General features: G+C 53.6%; 1 protein-coding gene across 15 annotated transcripts in view; it reads left to right on the top strand.

Moving 5' to 3' along the window:
- SCMH1 (Scm polycomb group protein homolog 1) overlaps nt 1-16064 on the top strand; it is a 69811-nt gene that overhangs the window by 50897 nt on the left and 2850 nt on the right. For 9 of the 15 annotated variants that reach the window (XM_080566858.1, XM_080566869.1, XM_080566865.1 and 6 more), the window contains 5 exons: nt 724-924; nt 1617-1802; nt 7560-7691; nt 13149-13352; nt 14471-14613. In XM_080566858.1, coding sequence (XP_080422984.1) covers nt 724-924; nt 1617-1802; nt 7560-7691; nt 13149-13352; nt 14471-14613 — 866 coding nt within the window. Of the gene's footprint in view, nt 1-723; nt 925-1616; nt 1803-7559; nt 7692-13148; nt 13477-14470; nt 14614-16064 lie in introns of all 15 variants that reach the window. The other 6 variants (XR_013941785.1, XR_013941786.1, XM_080566862.1 and 3 more) reach the window with 6 other exon arrangements.

The following is a 16064-nucleotide window of genomic DNA, read 5'->3' on the forward strand; positions in this document are numbered from 1 at the left end:
GAGGCAGTACTGTGAGCAGCTGCACTCAGGAGTTCACAGTATGGGCTCTCCAAAACTGTGCCAGGCACAGCTGCTGAAGGTAGAGCAAGGTGCAGAACAGCTCCTGCTGAGCAGCAGTGGCCATGGGCTGTCCGGCTTCAGCCACACAAGCAGGGACGAGAGGGAGCAGGGGAGGAATAGCAGCAGCCAGTGCAGAGCATGTGCTCTGCTACAGCTGTGAGATACAGCCAAAGGTGAATCTGGGCAGGAAAGTCTAATGCAAAGCTAGTTTTTATATGTTCAAGCACTGGATATGGGTAGAGCCCTCTGTTTCCACAGAACCCAATTTGCAGAGGAACCCAAAGAACGCAGTTTCCCCCCAAAGGGAGGAACTGGGGCTGCATTCCTTCGTTTCCTTTGAACATCTCAGCCACTTTACCTTGCTGGCCCAGGAACCGCATTGCAGCCTGCCTTTGGGAGCCTGAGCACTGGGGAAAGCATAGGAGTAACAGCAGCAGCGTGGAAGGTGAGCGTGATGAGGCAGGAAGGTGTTGGAGGTGATTCCCCCCTAAATGTGGCTGTTGTTAGGTTGCAGACAGGCACCTGTGATGGATTCGCTCACACTTTGTGAGTGATTTTACAGTCTTAAAACCTGGGCATCTCTATCTCTCAGGCTGGATTTTAGGCATCTGTTTCTTGATTTCTTGAGTGGGTTAATGGCAAACACGTTTCTCATCTTGGCAGTTTGCATTTACTTGAACAAGAACGGCAGCACTGGGCCCCACCTAGACAAGAAGAAAGTTCAGCAGCTGCCGGATCATTTTGGACCAGCTCGAGCTTCTGTTGTCCTGCAGCAAGCAGTGCAGGCCTGCATTGATTGCGCTTACCATCAGAAAACAGTCTTCTCCTTCTTAAAACAAGGCCACGGGGGAGAGGTCATCTCAGGTGAGAACTGGCCTGCAGCACTTTGCCTTCAGAGATGTCGTTGCAAGAATTCAGTCGCTGGAAGATGTCTCTCCTGAAGCTCGGTACAGTCACGGGCCAGGGGCAGACAGAAGATTTCTGTCTTCTCTTTCTTGCCAGACATCTGTGTCAGCGAAGCAACAGCTAGCGGCTGACGCAGAGCAGAGCGACAGCTTGTCCTGCAGGCCCAGCTGCTGGAGCAGGCAGCGCGCAGCCCCGGTGCGAGCCCGCGGAGCGCTGTGCGTGGTCGCCTCCGGCACTGCCTGGACCCCAGCAGGGGACGGAACGGGGGGGACTTGCAGAACTCCTAGTGGCAGGAAAAGCCGTACCGCGAAGCTTCTCTTCCCCTACCCCCGAGTTTTAATTTTACTCTTAAGCCCCGGTTGACCCGGATGGCGGGAGCGCAGGCCCCTCCTCGAGCGCCTTTCCGCTCCCGGTACCGCAGCTTCGCAGCCGTGCGGCCTCGTCCCTGACAGCGGGTGCAGCAGGCTGGTTTTAGCCTGTCCCAGGGAGGCGAGCTCGCCAGCGCCCAGCCAGCGGAAGGCAGTGGCTTTTGTTTGCTCTAGTCTAGACCAGTGATGCTGAGATACAGAAGCTGGCTGTGCAGCCCTGGGCGTAGTCTCCTGCCTTTGCTGGGGGTTTACGTGTTGGGCTCTGTTTGTTTCTGTCTCCAGCTGTGTTTGATCGGGAACAGCACACTCTGAACCTGCCAGCAGTAAACAGTATCACCTACGTCCTCCGCTTCCTGGAGAAGCTCTGCCACAATCTCCGCAGTGACAACCTCTTTGGGAACCAGCCTTTCACTCAGAACAGCCACATGCAGCGCTCACACGAGTACGACCACGACAGGTATCTACCAGGTAGGAGTTGGGGCGGGGGCGGCGCTGTAGGGACCCCAGGTGCTCCGCGCCTTAACCCAGATTTTATCGTTAACTCAGGAGGCAGGAGCGTGTTTCCGAGCCCTCTCCGCAGGGTTCATCGCATCACAGCAGCGTCATGCACGTGCCCGCAGGGCTCTTTTTCGCTTAGCGTTCAAGTTGCCTTATTTTCTGCCTGTCAGTCCGATTTCCATCTCTGCCTGTAGGTTTCCGCTCATCCGTGCTGTCTCCCTGTCTTCCCTCCTCTCCTTGTCCCCCGGTCCTTCCCGCTTCCTGTAATCTGATTAGAGTGACTTCATCCAGCTAGGAATTAGTGAAAGCCTTTGCATAAGAAATAGAAGAGTGATAACAAGTGGTAGGTAAACTGTAATTAGAAATTTAATTAAATCCTACCTGAGCCGTTTCCAGCGTGGCCACGAATCTGCTGCCAGCAGTCCAGCCCTCAGCGGAAGCTCAGCCTGCTCGGGGATGGAAACACGCTGCAGCTATCCGAGGCAAAGGTGGCTTTGTTTTTCTTGGCAAGGCTACTGCTCCGCTGCGTTGAAGCAGCACACCCCTGGCAAGACAGCTCATGCCACGATGCAAATCGTCAGGCTGCAAAACTGCTTTTAAGTGAAAGCACTGGGAAACAAGAGGAGCAGTAGTTTTCCCTGCAAGTGCTATGTGGTGGCAGCAACCCCGGGGCGACAGCTGCCTCCCAGGGCTGGCTGTGGGGCTCTGGGGGAGCTAATCCTGCAGGAGTTCTGCTCGTGGAGAGGATAGATGCTGTCTACACCCTCGTTACATGGTTGACACGTCTCGTGCTGAGCTGCTCTCCTGTTACGCATCCTCCACTCTCCAAGCCAGTGAATAACTCTTGTACCATTTGAGGTCTTTCAGAGTTAATCCTTTGGATAATTATGGCTCTTACATAAAGAGCGAGAAGAATTTCTAACGGAAAAGGATAAGGCCTTAGGAAAAACTACTTAAGGAAAGATTGAAAAGTGTGAGGCTTAGGCGCAACAGCCTGGTGCTTCAGTGCTTCGTGCATCTCTCTGTGCTCTGCCCCCCTGCCTCTCTGCTCTCTCCTGCCGCCCTCTCACTCCTGTGCTTCCAGGAGCCGTCAGTGAGGATGGTGAAACCAGCTGGGTGGCATGGCCAGGCTGGTGTTCAAAGCACACGTGTCTGGGGAGGGGAATGGCAACAGTGCTAAGAGCACGAGGGTCTCGGGTGAGTGTCCTCTGCTTCCTCCGTGGCTGAGCAGCTGCCTGCAAGTTGGGGCTGTGCAGGGCCAGCAGGGCCAGGAGCAGGGATCCTTGCTGTGGTGTAAGGAGAGCTGTAGGAGGCTGCTCGGCTGCTGTGGCAGATACTGGAGCGGCTGGACTGGTTGCTGGAAGTAGAGGTTACCCCTCTAGCTGACCCCCAATTAGAAGAAATCTCCTTGTTTTTGTGTGGATCTACCTTGTCGTCATGAGATAGAGCAAAGCCAGAACGTGAGGAAGAGGCTCCCATGTCTGGGCATGGCAGCAGGCGTGGGTGGAGAGGGTCCTGTAGCCCCCACGGGGCTGGTGGCCGCCGTGGGATGTCACGGGTGTCTGCGCCGAGGGCCGGGCTGCCTGGCAGGGCAGGAGGGTAGGAGGAAGCGCGGGGGAAGCACAGGCAAGCACCAAACGTGGCACAGTCCTGAGATCTGCCCACCGTGAGCTCTTTGTTAGAGTGTTCACAGGGATTAAAGATTAACCACAGTCTGGAGAAGTGATAACCCCATGTCCTGTAGTTCACAGTGATGTCTCAGGGACCTAACATCTCTCTTAAGCGCCTGAAAGATGATAAACATCTGTGCGTTACAGTGATTTCTGGTGAGGGCAAAGAAACAGTACCAATAATGTTTAGAGGTTAGTGCTGGTCATGGAAGAATGAGGATGTGGTTTTATATTTGCTTAAATCAAACCAAGTGAGAAGGCTGGCGTGGACTCGCCTCCAGCTCCGTGTGTCTCGCTTTGTTCCCTGTGTGGCTCGGGCACTCACGTGCCCGAGCAGGGCAGTTCTTCCTGAAAACAGTCACTGGTGGGAACTGCTCTCGGTTCCCAGAACAAACGCCTTTAACCGTGACACGAGCACCGCCGTCGGTGCGCTGGGGGACTCGCGGGTGTGCTCGGGGCAGAAGTCGTCTGCGGCAGCCGTAGGTCGGGCTGTGTTGCCACGGAGCTGCGACGTGGCACGCGGCCTCTGTAGGTCCCAGCCACGGAAGGCAGCAGGAATGGATCGAGTTACACCTCAGGAAACCGTGGATTGGCAAGAAAATGGAAAGTTGACTATTGTTGATGGGAATAGAAGTGGGCTGGGAAATACTGCGTGCAGGTAGGTCTGATCTGGAGCTGTCCGAAAACACGGGCGGGATGAACCCTCTGAGCCACTGAGTTGGGATCCTGTTAGTGTGGACACCACAGCATTGCTTCGATTAACTCTGGAGCTCCATTTTTAATTAGTTGGGAATTAGTTTCTAGTCCAAATTTATTCTTGGGCTACTTGGTAACTGTGTCGTCTCGTTTTAACATCGTCTTTTAGCTTGACTTAGTTCCCCTCCTTCTGGAGGCCGTTAGGAAGCAGTTGTATCCTCCGGGGGAGCTCGCCTTCCATCCGTGCCGGTAAGAAAGGCGCTCTGCTCTCCTCGCGTAGTGTTGCTTGGGGTCAAACTTCAGGGAGGTGACCAGAGGGCTACCCAGCACTCTGGGGAAGAGCTGGTGAGGGCCTGGTGCCACAGCACTGGCGCCACCGCCTTCACAAGAAGCTGCTTTTCATTGCTGCGTCCTTGTAGCAGGCGATGAGCGTCCCGTCCTGGTCATGCGCCCTGTTCTTCCCATCCGTCATTGTCAGCTGCAGGTTCACAGCTCGCAGGGCAATGTGTCACATACGTGTCTGCGTCTTGCATCTGAATTTACCTCCTCTCTGGTACTCTGTTCTTTATATTTTTTTCTCTGATCAAATACTGTCTTGTGTGGCCCAACTCGGGAAGGCGTCAACAGATTTCATCAGTGAGCTTCTAAGATCTGTGCCAAAGCTACTGCAAAATATTGGATGATGGTTTTCTATGACCAATGCCTTGCTGAATTCTAGGTAAATGAGATTGACCATGCTCCCGTTGTCTGATAAATGAGATATTTTCACATGATACAGAAGCTGTTGGGTTAGTCACCTCTGATGAGTGCCCACTGCAGCATGTGCTGTGTGTAAGCGCAGTGTCCTACTTACCCTCCCTTCTGAACCTCTGAGAAGCCTTGCAGTACTGCTGAGGTCGTATGAGCATTCAGTCGCCTATATCATTTTTCCCCGTATTTTTTAAGTGCTAGCACTGTATTTCCAGTCCTGCTGAGCAGTCCATCACTGAGTTTTGTTAGGAGTCACTGCTGCAGACCCATGCACCTTCTCTCTTGTTTTATTTCTGCTTCCTCCTGCACCCTCACGCCCCCCCTCCCCCCCAGCTTGAGTAAATTTGGTTATTTGATTTTTCCTTCTTAGTTGATGGTGTGTGTTTTCATTCCTGTCCCGTTTCTGTTAGCCTTTGGGCTTTGTCCCAGTGTTCAACATTGCTGCAATTGGAAGCGAAGCAGAAGGTGGCATTGGTATGGCCGGATTCAGGTGGATGTCCCGAGCACATCACTGAGGCTCGTCGCAAAGCCGTGCTCTGCAGACAGGGAGGAAGCACCGGTGCAGCCAGTGCAAGTTACAGCGTCCTGAAGGGGCCACTTGGATGCAATGGGACGAGCTGAGCAGAGCCTGACTGTGACGGAGCCCATCCTGGCAGCACAAATGCTGGCATGGTCAGATGTACGCCCTCCCCACAAACCTTCCAAGTTAGGGAGGTGAGATATTCCCCAAAGCTGACCCATAATTCGCAGACAAGGACGAGCTTTTTTCCCAGTCTTTGCCTTTCTGCATGATGTCCTCAGCTCTGTACCCACACACGTGTTACGTTTGCAGTGGAGGACATAGTGCTGTCTTTTCCTTTGCGTTGTCAGAAGGCAGGCTGAGTTCAAAGTTCACATCATCCCTGTACGTGCTGTCCTCCGAGGTGTACATCTCCTGGCTGAGCAGGTCCCTTTCATTTCCCGTAAATGATCTGCATGTTATCAGCATCCTTCTCTAAGTGGTATTTGTCCGGTTAGATGTGGAGTCCTTTCCTGCCAGCTCTTTCCCTCACTGATGATACACATTCAAGAGGTGTAAGGCATCCTTTGAACTAAGGGTATTTTCCTTTTTTCCTGATGAACCACAGCATGCAGTTGTGTGTGCAAATCTATTTCCTTATTTTCTTAAAAACTGCCATTTTTTTTAAACTGAGAAACCCTGACTGCAGACCTGCTTTGGTTTATCCTTCCTTTAATTTGCATTGACTTACTTTCTAGTTCCCTGGGTTATTTGCAACAACCTGACCTTCTGTGTGTTTGCATTACTTTTACAATCAAAAATTTTTAAAAATACCCCCCCCCAAAAAAAAAAAGAAAAAATATAAAACCTTTAAAAACATCACCTTCTGTTGCGGTTCTGTGACTGTTTGGTGAAGAAATGCATCCCATTCTACATTTAGAAATATCCAGAGACATTGCCGAGAGCATTTGTTTCTCCTCTCTGTCTGGGCAGCGAATGTTTCTTGCAGTGAACTGTCCTGAGGACAGTGCTAATCTTTCTAATAATATTTTGGTGTTTTTTGACCATAGTCACAGGGAGTCAAGGGGCCTCAGTAAAAGCAGCTTCTTTCCTTTCCCAAAAGGATTTTGATAAAACAGGTGCTTTTATCTACCTTCGTGTTTCTCGTTAGCCAACTAAGCTGTGGCTGCCCGATGCTTCCCACCCATCCTTACCTTTGTGTCTTCGTTTGGCGTAACACGTCTCCGTTGGTGTCTGCTCCTACCCACCCCTCGCCGTATTTGTCACCCCTCCAGCCCCCTCCCGTCCCGCACCGGTGGCTCGAGCTGCTGCAGGCTCTCGTCCGGCTCCTGGCATTCGTCTCCCAGCATTTCACCCCTTGGCGCAGGGTCCCCGCCGCAGGCTGGCGCGCGTCGCCTCGTGCCGGCCGTACCCCGCGCTGCGCCCGCGCGGGGCAAGGTCGCCGCCAACCGTACCGCTGTCGTGGCTGCCGTGCCGTCCGTGTGCGCAGTCCCATCCTCTGTGTCCATCCGTGCAGTGACGTCCCGTGCTCGGCGTTTTCCATCTGTGAGGGTCGCCTCGCGGCCCGGCCTGGTGCGTGCGGCGCCGGGCGGCTGGGTCTCGGCGCCCCGTGACCCCACCGCTGGGGCAGAAGAGTGGCAGGGGGGCAGCTGTGGCGCTGGGGGGAGCCGTTCAGGGAGAGACCGAAAATTCAAGTACGGTTGAATCAAACGGTGCCTACGGCATAGAGTGTCTGCAAACTGTCTGGGGGCTGCAAGTGTCCGAAAGGTGAAGAGACTGGGGCGGAGGAGGAATCGCGTGGGAGATGAGCCAGAAGGAGGAGAAACGGGATGAAGCTGATCACAGGTGCCATTCGGGGTGAAGCGTGGCAAAAAGTGGCTACAGAGCCTTTTTAGGTTCATCCCCGCCCTTTTTCTCTGAGAAACTCCCAAAGCAAAGTACGAAGTGGTAAGCGCTGCCAGCTGTAGCTGGGCTGCAGTTTCCGCAGGCTGTTACCAGACTGGCGGTGCACAAGGGTCGCAAGTGACTCTGGCAGGGCTGAATTTCCCAGAAAATCTCCACTCCTAAATAGGGCTTGTTCTCTTTTCCTAGACAGAAGCAGTTCGTTAGACGGCACTCTGCAGGGACCAGGCCGGGGTACAAAGCGGTATTCCCAAGATTCCCCTCCATACAGTGCTCCTCTCTCCCCCAAGTTACCAAAGAATGACCGTCACCCTTTGGAAGGTGAGCACAGCGTCTCTTCCCAAAGCTGGCTGTTTATAGCGACTTGTAACGGATGCGGCAGAACCTCACTGCAACGCCAGCCCGAGCCGTGGGCTTAGGCAGTCTGCTTTGCTTTGTCTCTTTTGGCATGGGTCGGTGCTTGGTGTCTCAGAGAGAAGAAGAAACTGTTGTACACCAAGGCAGGTAGCCCAAGCAGTTGTGCAAGACGTGGGGAATGCAGGCAGAATTCCTTCTAACCCTGATAGCGATCAGCTAATACCATAAAAGCTGGGGTTTAATTACCCATATTTTAGCTTCCATTGCTATGTATGGTATTAAAGGTCATAAAACTGTCCAGTTGCTTCAGTCAATCTCCCCCTGATTTTTTTCCATGATGGCTTGCTGCAGTGTTTTCTACAGATGCTGATGTGCAGCTGTCTGGCTGGGAACTAGTGCCCTTCCCCAGGATCCCATCATGTTCCTCACAGCCCTCACTAAATAACACGCCATGGTTCGCTACCGTGTGCTCCACCAGCTAAACCAAACCTCCTGCAGCACTGCTGCTGCCTGCACCATCAGCCAAATAACCGACGCAGGTGTGCTCTGCCACGTTCTCAAAAGTAGTTGCAGAAATATCCTCTTTGGTGTGTGGTCCGTAGGTGTCACTTGCATGTGCAGGTCGTGGGCTTCCAGGGGGTCCGGGTAGCTGGAGGACTGTGAGCCTGAGGAGGAGTCCTCAGTAAATACGCTTCCACCTTCCCTTTTGCTGTGAGCTGTAAATGCTCCGTGATGCAGAGCGGAGGTGTAGCTTTCCTAAAGCCTTTTAATTGATGGCGAAATCTGCCCGGTGGTTAGTCTCAGCTCTTTGTAACAAGTTCCTGAAAAATTGCTGGAGTCTGTTAGCTGGGCTCTTAGTTCAGTGGCTTCGTGCTCTGTTGCTGTCCTGCTAGTCCCAGTTTCCCCAGTTGTTGCCGAGTTTGCTGGGCTTGGGCTGTTGATCCCAGATTTGAGAGTCAGCAGCCTCCTGTGCACTGTGGTGCAGCTTAGCCTTCATGCCTCACCATGCTCTGTGCTCCTCCAGTCACAGCTGATCTGAACGTGCACCCCGCGATGGACAGGTCCCAGTGGCCTTAGTACCTAAATCGATCAAAACGGCAGATTTGTCACATAGCTGATGTGAAGAACAAGGTGACTGCGGGACCGTCCCATGTATACTGACAAGTTGAAAATTGTTCCCTAGAACCCAGTCCCTCTATCACCTCTTGGTGCGCATTCTTCCTGGTGTCCTCTAATCCGTCAGCCACCGCACGCAGGTAACCATTGGCAAAGCGTGTCGGCTCCTACTGTCCGGGCAGTGAAATACGCAGTGCCTTGCTCTTCTGGGGGGGCTCTAAAATTAAGGTGCCTTGCTTAGGTGGTATCGCAGACTCTCCGTATTGTCAGTCAGAAGGATTCTGTAACACGTAATTCTGAGCAGGAACCCAGTTAGGTTGTCTGGAAGGCTGAATCTCAGGCTGCTTCAGAGTGTGTTCAGGTATCTTTTGGCCTTTGAATGCGGCGTGCCATCTAGATGCCCAGATTATTGCAGCCTCTTCTGGGAAAGCAGAGACAAGTGTGCAGACCGTGTGCCTTCACGAGAAGGTGGCGATTCTCGTGGTTTGTGAACTTCCTGCAGCAACTTGGTCTTGGTCCATTCGTGGTTCAAGCAGGAGATGTACAGGGCAGAGAGAAACAAGGTGCAACTCTACATCCCTTTTAGAAATTCAATTTTATCCTGCAGGCAATCAACTAATGGCCCGTTCCACCTCATCCACTATGAAATTTAAGTGGAAGCAGGGATATTTGCATTTCGGAGGATGTTCTTTAAGAACACGAGCCCGAAGTACCCAGATAGGTGTATTTCCTGAGCAAGGAGGTGTGTGTGCTCGTGGTGACGGGCTCACTCGGGAGAGCCGTTCTGGCTGCAGCAGTGTGGCACACTGCAGCACCTGAGCTATTTCCAGCTCGCCCAACTGACGGCAGTGAGTAGCAGGGGGAAGTCTCCGTTCATCGTGCCCTTGGCAGGAAGGCAGAAAGACGAGGAGGGGATCTCTCTTCATACATTGTTTTTCTTCTTACACCCAGTGCCATTAATGGAGCTTTTTGCTAAAAGGCTGCAGTTCCAGCACAGTGGGGACCCGCTTTTGAAAGACTATCATTTGTTGGAAACAGTGGGTGTTTAGGAGTTGTGCAAATCAGATTTGTGCTTGTGGCCAAACTCCATGTTTTAGCAGTAAAACTGCGCTCTTGAATCTATAGCGTTATTTGTTTAATTAAACTTTAATTATCTGCTCCCTGCCTCTCCACCACTAATTGTGGCATGTTTTCCTACAGTGCTACAAAAGCAAGCCTGTATTTAAAACTAGCAGTTTATATAAGAAAATCTGCCTAAGAATTAACCACCTCCTCCTCGCTCCAAAAACTAGTTATCAAGGGCAGAAGGATTCTGGATAGTTTGTGTGCCTGAAAGCAGTCCGTGCGCTGTCGCCTGCAGAAGCGCGTTGTCTTCTGCTCTAGCTGATTCACAGAGCTAGGCAAAATTTTCCTCTTGCCTTGTTTCCCTCTCCCCTCTCTGGCGGTGTCATTTGTGTAAGCAGCACCCTGCGTGTTTGTATTTTTAAGAAAGTTCGAGACCTCTCCTGCACTGACCCTACCGAGAAGCCTCCAGCTCTGCTGCAACGTTTACAGCACAACCAAGCACTCGCCAGCCCAGAGCCAGGGAACCTGAGGATGAGTGTGCAGCTTTAATTCTAGGCCAGAAAGCAGCGCTCCCAGGTTGTGTGGCTGCATGCCGTTCTTCGGATGTTTGATCTTAAACACATGTGAGAACATGATCGCATATTTGAAGAACGCATCACAGAGCATTCACATCAGAATAATGACAGTGTGTTAATTGTTGAGTTAAATCTGTTCCGAGGGTGAGTTCTGGACCCTTAGTGTTGCACCGACACGAACCTGTGCATGTGGTCTTCCAGCCTCCCAAGCTGCAGCCTTCTCCAGCCGAGCTCTGAAATTCTGCTGACACACGTCCCTCTGCGTGAGCTTCGGTGTCGTCATTAGCAGTCGGACACGCGCTGCTGCCTGGCCCAGCACGTCTGGGGCTTCCTGGCAAGCTGAGGCTGTGCGTCACTCGCGGAGGGAGCCGTGTTTCCCTGGGGGCCGGAGCTGAGCTGCGCAGCCCCCTGCCCGTGCCCTGTCTGCGGCGCCTGCCCCTGTCCTGCCCCAAGGCACGCAGCGCGGTGCGGCAGGCTGCGCCCCCAGCTGCTCTCACGCCACGGCACGTTCCGGGAGTCAGACGTCACCCTTCGCACAGATGTTCCAAGAAGTGTGTGTTTAACGGGAAGTGATTTGTGTTTTGAGAAAAACCGTCCTGCTGTTGGAGAGGAAACCCGAGGTAGCTTCTGCGAAGGAGCTCCTATGAAGAGCCAGTGGCGCAAATCCCATCCACTGCGTGCCTGGGCCCAGGGCAGGGAGCCCCAGCCCGCCTTGGGAGCAGGCAGCCAGCTCAGTGCTGGGTTTGCACCCGGTTTTGCGCTGAAATGAGGTGGTGGAAAAGCAGTGTGGGACAGGAGTGAGGAGGAGTGCGGAGTTATTCAGGAGCAGTCGTAAATCAGAAACCCTTGTCTGATGCACAGAGAGCAAGTGAAAACACATCTGTCTACCCACATGGGAAACTGCTGGCACGCCGGCCAGCAAACAGCACGCGTCACCCAGGGAATATCAGTCTTCGCATCAGCGCTGGTTCTACATGACATCTTAAGGATGTGCTGTTGGTTTCTAAGAACATCGCAGTGGCCTAAGAGCAAATAAATGCAGAAGTGCCTCAAATGCAGAGTAGCAAAACCCAGAAGATGGAGCGTTGCGTTTATGAAGGTGCTAAGCTCACACCTGCTTCACTGGACTGCTGAGCAGCTAGACAAAAAGGGCCGTTGGTGTCTTACAGCGTAATGAGGTGCTGCCTGGCAAGCTGTGGTCTGACCAACCCAGCTGTGCTCGCCCCTGGGTTCTCTGCTCAAGTACAGACAGCAACAGCACCAAAACCAGAGGATCACACTTCACAGAACAGCCTTGTAGTTCATAGGAACCAAAGAAAGTAAGTTGCTTCCAGGAGAAGGTTGGCAGGGCCCAGCCTCTGGAGCACTCGGGTTTGGGCCCAGGCAAGCTGCGTCTCCCTTCTCTGGAGCATGAAAACGTCAGCTTAGCAGAAATGCCTGGGCAGAACTTTTGGGTCTCGTGGGCTGCGACGCCAGCTCAGTGCCCGCACCACTGTCCCACTTCAGCACCAGTTGTGCTGGAGTTTCTCCTGCTGGGGCAGCTCCCCGGGCTTCCCCCTCCTCGCAGCCTCCCGCAGCTCTTTGTGGGTGCTGGTGAAGGTGCTGCAGCTCCCAGCCAGGCACAGTGGCACAGCCCAGGTGAGTACGCAGGCACCACACCTTGTAGGAGCCGCTTTCCTCTCCAGCTGTGCAAACTTGCCAGGTATTTCGTGATAAAGAACCCAAGAATGTGAGGATGACTCATGGAGCACCAGCTCCACCTGGACTGCGATTAGGTTGCATTGTGCCGTGGTAAAATCTACAAACACGTGGTCCTAGGACGAAACCATCCCAGTATAACGGCAAAGGGAAATCTTGCCCAGATACGAGGTTCGCTTGCTGGCGTGCAGATCTCAGTCAGTGGAACATCATCCAGGGCAGCTTTCTCCATCCCCCACCCTGGAAGGGCTGGTGAGGAGGCCAGGCAGGCACTGGGACCCCTGCCTGGGGAGAGCCTTCTGCCCTGCCCCAGCGAGGGGTGCTGGTCACCAGCTTCATCACGCACCGAAGGGCCCAGCAGAAGGCAGGAGGGGTGCGCAGCTGATCCCCAGCACCCCGCTGTTGGGACAGGAGGATCAGCCCCATGCCACTGCTGGCCATGATGGGGCAGGTGAGCTGCTCGGAGGAGCCTGCTGCTCCCTCCAGCTCTGCGCGTGCTGCTGCCCACACCGAGGCATGAGTCTGGCTAAATATCCCCACAGTCCCGATGGCCCAGGCCGCTCCCTTGCGCACTGATGCCCGTGATTTGTAGGCCTTGAGTCTGAAATGCAGGGAGCTTCCTCTCCCGGCTCAGAGCAGTTGTGGAAGCAGTAAGAGGCTGCAGGAACGCACACTGGAGCTGGTGGTGGCATTAGCAGAGAAGCTGTTGCTCAAATCTGGGTATCAACCGTTACCGCTGCTCACTGGTTGGGCTGGAACTTGCCAGGCAAACGCCAGGCTGCGGTGCTTTAGCCGTGCGTATTTCAGTTTCGAGGAGCCCCCGGTGCAGTGGTGTGACGCCTGCTCCTGCAGCCGCGTGCACGCCCTGCGTGGCGCTGCCTTGCCGCGGCTCTGCCCGCTGCTCTTGAGCCGTGAGGTGGGGCCGCGTGGCGTTCGTGTGCACTGATTGCAGCTTGGTGCGTTCCAGGTGAAACCTTTGTTCTGGGAGATGGCCTCCCAGGGCCCTTGGAGCCTCGCCTGGACCCCATGGACTCTGCCTTGAACTCTGTCAATTCATCCAGCCACAGCAGGAGCTCCAGAGACTATCGCCTGCAAGGATACAGGCACCTGCACCAACCCTCTAGCCTCACCCAGGGCAGTACCTCTGCCTTGCGTAGGCTTAGCTCTGGGGGTAAGAGAGTTAAGAAGCCAGCCCTCCGATTCTAAATTTGGCAATAAAAAGGGCTTTTCTAACTCCAGTTACATCTTTCTAACTTCAGCAAGTACCAGAGACTGGCCTCTCCACTGTTGAACAGGTAGTCTGTTAGGTTTAACAGTAGCTCTAGAGACGTGGCCGATGGGTGGGTGGGAATACGGCCAGGAGGTGCTCGCAGGGTCAGCCCTTTGGCTTGGTGGCCAGCTTGGTGAGCACGGGCAGGGGCTGTCAGCGGTAAATGGGTGTCAGCGAGGACGGCTGGGGAGCGGTCAGTGCGATGAGAGCTGTCTGGTTAGGGTGGGGGCTGGCGTGGGTGGCCAGGAGGATGGGTGGATGCACGAACGGTGCTTGTGTGGAGGAGTAGCGTCAGGAGAGCCGTTAATTGCAGTAAACCACATACCAAACCCAGGTGTTTGCAAGAAAAAGTTGTAACTTTGTGTGCATGGTGTCAGTAAAAGATTCTAAAAAGCTCAGGCTGCTGATGCCTCGATCTGTCTGCTTCCCCCCCATCTGTGCATACAGGCACAAGAGTTGAAACAACTGGCTGTGCCAGGCCAGCGCTTTGAGAGCAGGACTTGTGTTAGCTCAGGCAGTGTGTCAAGGCAACAGAATTCTGCACGTGGGCTCAGTCCAACAGAAAATGCAGCCGCTGAAAACGTAGAGTAACTTTGCCATGTTACAACTGCCAAAGGTGGTGTTCTGGGCGGGGGGCGAGGGCAGGAGCAGTGCTCGGGGAGAGGAGTGGGAGCGGAGAATTGCCTGCAAAGGAGGGAAACAGCAGCTTGGCGAAGAGGAGTGGGAATGTGGGGCAAGCCTCACCTGAAGGACGAGGGCAATGGGAAGTGGGGTTTTAGGGTGAGTAACAGGGCTAGATGTAGAAGGCTGCCCCAGAAGTAAGGCATAAGGAGAAAGTCCTCTGGTGCTAGACCTGTGCCTCAGGACCCTCTCGAGTATGGCGTGGTTGTGCCCTTCACGTTGTCTCTGCCAGTGCTTTGAAAGAGGAGACTGAACGGTAGCTTAGGGTGAATGTCTGCTGCAACGCTGCTGCGGTCACACTTGGAGTAACTGCTGCTGTCTTGCAATTACACCGCCAGGTTCAGACAGATACCTTGGATCTCGGGATGTCTCGCGGCTCAACAGCCGGGACCCCTCATCCTGGACGGTGGAGGAGGTGATGCAGTTCATTCGAGAAGCAGATCCACAGCTGGGACCCCACGCTGACCTCTTTCGAAAACATGTAAGTACGTCTCTGTGTATGTGTGTATGCACGTGTGTGTGCGCGTGTGTTATATATGGGTGGGGAATAGATACCTGATGAGGAAGGTCTGTGAGAGTCAGAACAGCAGCACTTCACACTAGTTCTGTGCTGAGGAAAATATCCTATAAATCCTACTTGAGTCACGTCCAGGCTTGGGATCTTTTCACTCAGAAACCGCGGAGGGGAAGACGTCTCAGCCCGGTTAAAGCTGCAGTGCTGCTGCCTTTGTGTGTGCAGAGAGCTCAGCTTGGAGCTGGATTTGAACTGTAGCACCAAAAACACACAGAACTCTTCATCCTGGAATCCTAAAATTCACTTCATAGCAAATTTCTTCTGGCAAAAAACATGTTCCAAGTGGAGTTCACTCTGCGAATTGCAGTTAGACTCCAATAAAAAGGGGTCTCCTAAGGCTCTGATTTTCGTTCATACCTTTAAGTGCAAAATAGCTGCAGACGTACAGCATGGAATTTGTACAACGAAATCTACAAAAATGTTGGCACCTTCATGTCCTGGTTCCTGCCGGTTCATCTGTCCTCTGCCTTTTCCTTCAGTCCACTGCCTGGTCGTGCCTGTGAGGTCAGAGAAGCGGTGGGAGGACGTCCTCGCCGTGAGCTGGAGGCAGCGCAGCTCCAGCTCGTGTGCCAGCCGGGGGAAGCATCTCCCCCCTCACTGCCTCGGGGCTCGTTGCAGGAAGGGGAGCCCACGCTCGGTGTCTCCCTGCGATGGCACCAGGCTGGGCTGTGCTGTGCGTGCTCTCCTCTGTGTTCGTGGTGCAGCTGGAGTCGGACCTCCCTGCAGGTCTGGGGGGTTTTGCAAGCTGGGGCTGTACAGAGCCCTTCCCCAGGCAGGAGGAGAGGCAAGTGGGGCACGTGCTGGGCTGAGACACACGCTCCTTGCTCTTTTTTTTCTTTTTTTCCTTAATGAGTTCTATTTTAGAATCACCAGTAATTGAAAAATGTTTTAATTATGCAAGAGAGTGCTCAGCTCTCCACTGAGGGATTACAGTCCCTGGTGTTGGCAGTCCTGAGGAAGAGCTTAGTTTTCACTTTAGGAAAGGAAGAACAGAACAAACCCGGTACTGGAGATCTGACTAGATGTGAGACCTAGCTGGGTGTCAACACAGGACAGAGTTTTCTGTTGTCAGAGGCTGTGATATTTGCTAAAAGTAAATGCAGTAGTGAACATTTTCTTCATGGCAACTTGTCCACTGCAAAGCTCTGGGCCAAGGAAAAGAGTGCTGCAAGGGATGACAGCCTGAGAAACATCTGCTAGCAGGTGCTAAGTGCGAAGCTGCTCCCCAGTTTCTTCAGGCTTCATGATCCCTTCCCTCTTGAGCCTCTGCGAGGGGCATGTCTGGCTCTGCTGCGAGGCAGGAGGTACTTCTGTAAGCCACGCTGCTGAGACCAGGCCTGCTGGAGGTGAGATGCTCC

This window comes from Anser brachyrhynchus, assembly GCF_964034855.1.
Source record: "Anser brachyrhynchus genome assembly, chromosome: 24".
Classification (NCBI taxonomy): Eukaryota; Metazoa; Chordata; class Aves; order Anseriformes; family Anatidae; genus Anser; species Anser brachyrhynchus.